Source organism: Stigmatopora nigra, chromosome 2, assembly GCF_051989575.1.
Source record: "Stigmatopora nigra isolate UIUO_SnigA chromosome 2, RoL_Snig_1.1, whole genome shotgun sequence".
NCBI lineage: Eukaryota > Metazoa > Chordata > Actinopteri > Syngnathiformes > Syngnathidae > Stigmatopora > Stigmatopora nigra.
The window spans coordinates 19,355,521-19,364,706 of record NC_135509.1 but is presented as its reverse complement, the minus strand read 5'-3'; the positions used below and the strand labels follow the sequence as shown (position 1 = coordinate 19,364,706).

Genomic DNA, 9,186 nt, shown 5'->3' with positions numbered 1-9,186 from the left:
AAAGGACGCAACGAGAAATGAACAAAGGGGACTTAAAGTACACAAACACAGAGAGATAGGGTAAAAGCTATTTTTTTAATTAAAATTGATGGCAATAGGCAAGAAGTGTCCCAGAAATGCCTTCATATTTTAAAAGATGGAAAACGGCAAAGTAGAACTTATTTATGGGCAGAAAAGAAAGTTTGGTGGCACAAGCGAAAAGCCTGGCATTGACAGAACAACTCAAGAGTATTGAGAACAAAAGAAGGGAATTGCAAAGATTAGACGCATTTAGTTTTACTATTCAGAGACTTAACTCTAATCCCTTAATTTACCAGACAATCTTTTCTTCTGTTTGCGACGTAAGAAGTTTAGTTATCTAAGCCCAAAACCCTTTTTGACACGTGATTTAAGTTGAGGAACAAATAAACTCATATCTCCATATGTGTTAGTTCTCTGCTGTGATGTTGCGGCGTATCTGCTCCTGGTATTGCCGAGACTCCTCCCATGGCCGGGGGCCACGGACGTTCCTCCACTCATCCAAATTGGTCTCCTTCATCTTCTGTTCCCACAAAACAAGATGGTGGATATGCAGGCGGAAACAAAAACATTTGTGATAAAGACAGCGCACATCCTTTCACAAACTCAACCCTTTATTGGTACAATCAGGGTTGCTTCATTCAATATATTTAATGTATCTTATTTTATTGCTTTGCAGCAAAATTAAAAAAAAATAAAAATTCAATCTTTGGCACACATCTAAAATATACCTGATTTCTATTGACGGGAGCAAATCAGGAACATTGCTAATTGTTAAACCTCTGTATTATTTCCTTGCTTGTAGTCCTTAACTCATTCACGGCTAAGGCAGTTAAAGACATTACAGTAATCCCTCGATTATCGCGTGGTCACTTTTTGCAAATTTACTACTTTGCAAGACTCCAATTTTACCTCCAATTTTAATAGTTTTCTTATATTTTTACTTTTTTTGCATATATACACAATATATAAGATCGTGGAACAAATTATGCTAATTCAATGTAAAATATGCCTCTACTTACCGTATTTTCACGACTATAAGGCGCACTTAAAAGTCTTAAATTTTCTCCAAAATAGACAGTGCACCTTATAATCCAGTGCGCCTTATATATGGAAAAAAAAACAGAAAACCAAAAACGAAAAACCACCAATGTCGGATATTAAAAAAACACAAACGCCTGAACTGAAACAATACAGTTAAATATGCAGATGCCCTCTTAGTTTACAAAATCTTCCATCATGTAGCTCCTCACCCACTGCAAGATTTTATACAAAAAAATCCAAAACGTCAACAATGGCTGGCTCTAGAGGTGACTGTGTAGTGAGTGCTTCATACCTGGAAGTCAATAGCAATTACCGTATTTTCACGACTATAAGGCACACTTAAGTCTTAAATTTTCTCCAAAATAGACAGTGCGCCTTATAATACAGTGCGCCTTATAATACACTGCGCCTTATAATACACTGCGCCTTATAATACAGTGCGCCTTATAATACAGTGCGCCTTATAATACTGTGCGCCTTATAATACAGTGCGCCTTATAATACAGTGCACCTTATAATACAGTGCGCCTTATATATGAAAAAAATGTCATTCATTGAGGATGCGCCTTATAATGCGGTGCGCCTTATAGTCGTGAAAAAACGGTAGAAAAAAAGTTACTAAAAAAAACTTCTGAAACTATTTCATTGAAAAAGTAGAGATAGCACTAAATATTGATAGCATATATATTAAAAAAAACATTTTTCACAGTAAAAGGTTGAATATATGTTTCTGGCATTAAATGTTGTGGTCTTGAAAAGCCTTAAATTTGACTTGTCGAAACTTACAAAAAACCTGTTTCCAATCACTAATCAGAAAAGGGATATCAGTACCATATTTATTCGAGTATAACTGTCACCCATAATTTATAACAAAACATTTGTATCATTTTTTGCCCCACTTTTTCTCAGCTCACACCAGGGATTGCACCGGTACTGGTAACTGGCAAATGCTTACTTAACACACATCCCCATGACGAAACCTTTACTTAGGTTACGGAAACCCGGTAAAACAAACTACCAGTCTGAACACAATTCTCAAATAGAATTTACAATTTTAATTCTTTAAAGTCTGATTCATCATCATAATATTTAATTTTTTTCAAAGTCTGATTCATCATCATTAGATTCAGTGATTCCCTTCTTCTTGAGCAAGGATAGCGCTCCCTGGGTGGACTCGAGTGAGTGGCTGACTTTTTTCGGGAGCAACTTTTTTTTATTTTATCCTCCCCTATAATCTTGTTGAAGGCTATTTGGAGAGGGCTGGCTTTTGTAAAAGAAAGTCGATTATATCCCATTAGAACGGGGATATAAATTTCCCTTCTTTGGGACCTGGTAGAAGGGATATTGTGCGCCATCTGGCGGACAAAGAGAGGTTTTATGTCTCCCATTATAACTGCTGTGGAGGGGACATATTCCATCGGCGGAGGGCATTTTTTCACCAGAATTTGGTCATAAAAGTGTATCCCTCATGAATAACGCGCACCCGAACTTGGGTTCAGTTTTTTGTTAGAAAATTTGGCACGCTATACTCGAATAAATATACAATAAATACGGTTGTTTAAAGTTGCAGTACTTCTCAAAATATGGTGTCGGCGTCTCACACAATTTTTGTGCAATCCTTTCTTTTTATTTTGTCTTGAAGAAATTATAATTTCATAATGTACTAATGTAGTGACTTGATCAAAAACCACAAGTCCGAACAAAATATTTTTTCTCACCTCATACTCTTGCTCCAAAACGACCGACTGTTTCTCCATGTTCACTTTGGCCTCTAATGAGGGATCCAGCTGAAACCACCAAAACTGTATTAGGGGAGTATTAGGGCCACGCTTGGACAAAAAGAGCGCAATCAAGGAGAATCAGATTTAAAGTTTTGCAAATTTCACATTTATTTGTATGTCCCACTGGTGTTTCCCGACTACTCTACTGTGAGCGATGGTCAGGTGAGCTGCAGAAAATTACTGGCCAAGAAGTCATACATTGTAATTTGAGCTGGGCGATAAAACGATAACATTTTCTAACTGTTCTCACAAGATTACCTAAATAAAATCCCAATGTTTGGCTAATTTTGAGACCTTCACTTGGGGTTTTACTGGCTTTTGTTGGCAGCATTTTACACATCCATTGCTATGTTTTGAGTAATTTTGAAGATGAATTACATTTCTGTTATTATCCAAGCTCTACAGTGACTAATTTACATTTCATTAAAGTGTCATTTCTTCAGTGTTGTCCCATGGAAAGATTTCATAAAAACAAAATGGAGAAATGAGAGGTGTTTACTCCCTTTTATGAGATACTGTATATATTAAATCTATTTAACACTTTCATTTAACCACTAATGAGGTGCAGTGTTATAATGGCTTACAAAAGAGAGCCCTCTTGAAATAAAAGTGTCACTTTTTGCAAGCCTTTTTTTAAACAAAGAACTTTGACCCACTTTTCTCCTGATCTTCTGGGCGTCGTAGCGAATCTGCGTGAATTGCTGCAGGCCAAAAGAACCGCCAACTACCAGAAGCTGAAACCACAAAAATATTCAAATTGTACATTTTACATATATTACATGACTATTCTATGTATGAATCTTATGAAAGGAGCCAAAATGGAATAAACGTGTAGCTCCATCAATGAATAAATATGGAAAGTAATACAATTGTACAAGTGCTCCATAAATTATAATAATTAATATCTGAATCAAGGGAAACTGAAAAATGTAAAACCTGTGCATATCTGCATTCAAAATTAGATAATCTTGTAGTGTTTTACTAAATAAAATTATGAATAAATTGTTAATATAAATTAATTTAACATAATGCACTTTTTAATGGCGAGAGTAACAATCGACTTGATTTCTTTTTTATAGCTAATAGTTTTCAAAATAATTTTAACTCATTGTCTGCTGTTGATTGCAATACGGTGATAAGTTCAAATAGGAGCGTAATGTTGTATCTTAAATCAACGTTATAGAAATTAACTAAATGCAAATTAATTTGTTCCCACCCTCTGAAAAAAAGCAACCAAAAACAGGATATTAATAATAGAAAAACATGTTTATTGGTTGTAATTCACAATCTACTAAGAGAGTAACAAATAACTAGTGGTTATGATGTTAAAATGTTAAAATGAATTAACATTAATTGATAAAATGAAGCATTATTCAATACAACGGGGAGTTCGCAGATGGGAGAGACTTGACGAATGCGCTCGTAATGTAACCTAAACTTTAAATTTAACTTAAATTAACTTAGCACACACTTAAAAGAAAGTTTTAATCTTACGTTACACAAAAAGTAAAATTTCTTGTGCACTAACCAAGACAAAGAGGTGTATTCCACCATGGCTTTCAAGGTGAACTTCCTGCTACTCCATACGTATTGGCAACTTAGCTCAGTCACGCGTGCACTACATGTTTACCGATTATTTTGTGCTTAATATCGATTGTCATCATACGTCTACGCACTACCCTTCATTGCACCGGCTTGCATTGGACCCATTGTTTCTCTTACTTCTGCACTGACTAACGCGAAAAAAAAACAGAAAAAAATGCGACACTACGCCCAGTGCTCGTAGAGATCTTTGTACGAGAAAGATGCGGCTAGAAAGACAGTGCGCTGAAATCATAAGCAGCCTCTCACGGCTGTCTCGAATGCTCGTATCTCAAAATTTGTCTCACACAGTTGAGCGCGAGAGGAGCCGATTTGAGGACATCTACGAGGCCACTGAATGCAGTACGGGTGCCCCAAGCAGAAGTCAGGCGCAAGATTCTCACGCGCACTACCACCAACTCCACAGGATTCTGAACAATATTACTTGCCAGACGCAGACCATATTTCAAGAACACGAAAGATTGATGTTTCTCTCCCTCCTCGACCCGCAAAAATTTTGGAAATACCAGAGAACTTTCCCACATGCAGCCTTCTCCATCTTAACGCAGAGGCACGGTACTCTTTTCGATCTGCATCGGTCGGCTAAGAACAGAACTGATTTTAATGTATGCCGCGGATAATTTTACAGGAAAATCTCCCACTGACCTCCTTGACTTCCTTCAGCAGAAAAATCTGAGTGAGAGCATGGGGCGGCTGTACACATTAGTGGGTGTTAGGTTTATTCTGTAATACTATTATAGATGTGTGTATTTAATCATTTCTTTGTTAAACCATTCTTCCAATTGTCCGAAGAGAACTCGGGTCGTAACCAGTCACCTAGTCCTCTCACAAGGACTGTTTTTCTGACATCTCACTCAGTCAGGGTCCGAGGACTGTTGATCTGGGCTTGCAGCGAAGAGTGGTCAAAGACTCTTGCTACCAGCAGATGGATATCAATCACTCCCAGGAACACTCGCATAGTGTTCCTCCATCGTGACGCACTTTGCGCTTCTTTATGTAATTGTTATGCCGAGGGCGTGATTGTTTTGATTCAAACAGAGTTTGTTTTTAGTTTCCTCTTTCTATTATTGTTAAATACCTTAATTGTTATTATAGTTACAGATGTTGTTATTGCTTACGCATGTTGGATTAATCAATAACCTTGTAATTGTTTTGATTTATGGCTTTAAAGCCGTACGAGAAATTACTGTTCGAAGAGATCCTTCGGAGATCGGAGGAAGTCTTAAAATGTATATACCCTTATAAGGTTAGTACCAGAGATGCTAATTATTTAATTAAATGTCAATAATGAAATGAAATGTCTGCCTGCAGTGATTGATAATTATAGAGAAGTGTCATTAGCGATGAACCTATCAGTGGGTTTGACATTGACCATCGCCGTGTCCACTGCTTCTGTTGAACGGACATTTTCAGCCTGAAGCAGAATCAAAACTTATGCCAGAAATACAACACGACAGACTCGACTGTCAGCATTAACTTTGATGGCGATAGAAAAGAATTTCTTGATGGACCTGAAACGCACGTATAATCTGTACCACAGAGTAATTGAAATCTTCTTGAGAAACGAAAGGATTGATTTTGTGTATAAATAAAAATATTTTTTTGGTGAGTAAAATATTTATTTTATTCTATTTTCCTAAATATTTCATTTTTTTAGATTATTATTGATTATATTTTGTATGTGTTGCAGCTTTACCTGCATTAAAGGTTTTATAGCCATAAAATACTTATTGAGGGTTGGATTGATTCACACACAGCAATTGGCCTAAGTGTGAAATGCACGGCCCGCCACTGTCCAGAATGGAAATTTCCAGCCATAACCAGTATGTATTTGTGTTTGAATTCATATTAAATACACGATTTTCTGTGAATTAACTTTGAAGTAATGGCGGCCCGGCGGGACAGTTCTAGGAGCCTGGGTTCCAATCCAGGTCAGTCCACCTCTATGGAATTTGCATGTTCTCCCTGGGACTGTGTTGGTTTCTTCCAGATACTCTGGCTTCCTCCCACATTTAAAAAAACATGCATGGTAGACTGATTGGACAATCTAAATTGCCCCTAGGTATGAGTGTCCCCAGCCTCTGGCTCGAAGTCAACTGGGATAGACTCCAGCACCCCCCATGACCCTAGTGAGAATAAATTGGTTCAGAAAATAAATGAATGAACTTTGGAGTAATTCATGCATTTATTTATAATTAAAAAAATAACTAAAATAATATACATGTACATGATATATGTAATGATGAAGTGGCCTGGCGGCTGAATAATTAGCGTGTTAATCTCAGTGTGGGACCTGGGTTCAAAACCTGGTTGGTCCCCCTGTACGGAGTTTGCATGTTCTCACCGGGCTTGCATGGGTTTTCTCTAGGTACTCCGGTTTACTCCCACATTCCAAAGACATGCAAAGTATGCTGATTGGACACTCTAAATTGGCCCTACATATGAGTGAGAGCGTGAATGGTTGTTTGTCTCCTGTGTGTGTATCCCCCCCCCCCCCCCCCCCCCCACCTCTGGCCCGAAGTAAACTGGGATAGGCTCCAGCACTTGATGATTTAATGATCCATTTTATTTTTCTTGATATCAAACAAATATTTACGTTTTCTTCCCCACCATCAGTTTAAATCAGCTACTTCATTGTTATGGCTCAACAAGACGTATTCTCATTTTGTAGTAACTTAAAAATTATAGCACACTATCACTTTCACATTGAAATCAATAATCAGCACATTTATTGTAATTTCCCAAAATATAATAATTACAAAACTTCAATAACGACATTGAGATTCAAAGAGACAAACACATACTTACGAGCATTGGCACTCCATATCTAACTGTCTTGTTCTTCTGTAGTGCTTTCAAGTTAAACATAATTTACTTTTTGTCCTTCTATTTTGGCTAAACGCCCATTTTTTTTAAAGCCAAAGGTTACATAGCAGCCTGAGTGCAGCCTACTGAATAGATATCTCATGTAAGCACAAATAGACGCGAAATGCTCACTGAAAGCTACTCAGGTGGCCTGTATCAATTTCCGGCCATTTTGCGTCAGTGCCATTCTAAAATCAAACACGAAAGAGAGCGTCTCTTTTTTAAATATTTATACATTTTCAACCAGTTTTACAATGAATTGTTTTTTTAAATATTTTTCAAGTACGAACAAAATATTTTAAAATTAATATATTTTTCAAGACCCAGTAGATTATTTATACGTGGATATATTATCGACAACACAATTAAAAACATAAAGTTTAAGTCACCTGTATAGTATTGTGTAAGCGGCTCACTAAGCCGCCGAGTCCTTTTTTATTTTTTTGTATATCTAGTCCAATATACATATAGGATATCTTAGCTGGTAGTTCCGGGTTTGGTTCAACGGTAAATGTGTCCGGACTCTGTAGTGAAACTAATGATTGCAAAATTAATTCAGCGACCCCCGCTCTTCATCACCTGTATCATTGATTGTTAGGCTGACCTGGACGAGTTTCTGGTCTGCACATAAGCGACTTTCACGCAAAAATCCTACCAAATATATTAATAAATAAAAATAAAAAATATAACATAAAAACAAAATAGAATATTTAATTAATTAATTAATTTATATATATATATATATATATATATATATATATATATATATATATATATATATATATATATATATATATATATATATATATATAATATATATATATATATATATATATATATATATATATATATATATATATATATATATATATATATATATATAATATATATATATATATATATATATATATATATATATATATATATATATATATATATATATATATATATATATATATATATATATATATATATATTATATATATATATATATATATATATATAATATATATATATATATATATATATATATATATATATATATATTATATATATATATATATATATATATATATATATATATTATATATATATATATATATATATATATATATATATATATATATATATATATATATCTATATATATATCTATATATATTTATATATATATTTATATATATATCTATATATCTATATATCTATATATATATATATATATATATATATATATATATATATATATATATATATATATATATATATATATATATATATATATATATATATATATATATATATATTAGAGAGAGAGGGAATCAAATTTTGAGGTGATAAGGTCAAAGGTCAAATTCCCAAATTTGCAGGATGTCTGTAAGATTAAAGGTCAGGAACTAATTTATCACATTTGGCTGCTTGCTCAGTGGTCGAGTTGTGCTATTCTCGACATTGATCTTGTCATCTTAGGTGGGAATCACAAGATGAGCGGTTTTGAAGGTGAATAACGTTATAAATAATGTGGGTAATGTTAGCGTTGGCTCGAGACCTCGTACCTATGTGCTCGTTTTCTTCTATGGAGGTTTGGCTGGTACACGGAATCAACAAAGAAACTGAGACTCTCAGGGTGCATTCAAACTCACTGCAAAGATTTAATGAAAGAAGCCCACTTGATTCGACATCTAAATACAGTATGTATATATTTTCTTATTTCTTATATTATCCAAGGGAATGCCAGCTAACTATGGACACTAGGCAAGGGAGACCCAGAATTGTGAGGCCGATGAGAGAGGGAGATAAGAAAAACAGACTTGATAGGGGCTCTCGAGGACCAGACTTAACCACCACTGCACAAACCACTCTCCCGCCGGAATAAATTA

The 9,186-nt window shown here is 34.8% G+C and overlaps 1 protein-coding gene across 1 annotated transcript; it reads right to left on the bottom strand.

Moving 5' to 3' along the window:
* Positions 1-56: 56 nt before the first annotated feature.
* On the bottom strand, positions 57-7,457 carry cox16 (cytochrome c oxidase assembly factor COX16). The gene is made up of 4 exons (XM_077742494.1): positions 7,254-7,457; positions 3,500-3,577; positions 2,781-2,849; positions 57-541 (listed from the first exon to the last, which is right to left on the bottom strand). The coding sequence occupies exons 1-4, from the start codon at positions 7,311-7,313 to the stop codon at positions 428-430; spliced, it is 321 nt and encodes a 106-aa protein (XP_077598620.1). The 5' UTR covers positions 7,314-7,457; the 3' UTR covers positions 57-427.
* Positions 7,458-9,186: the final 1,729 nt, after the last annotated feature.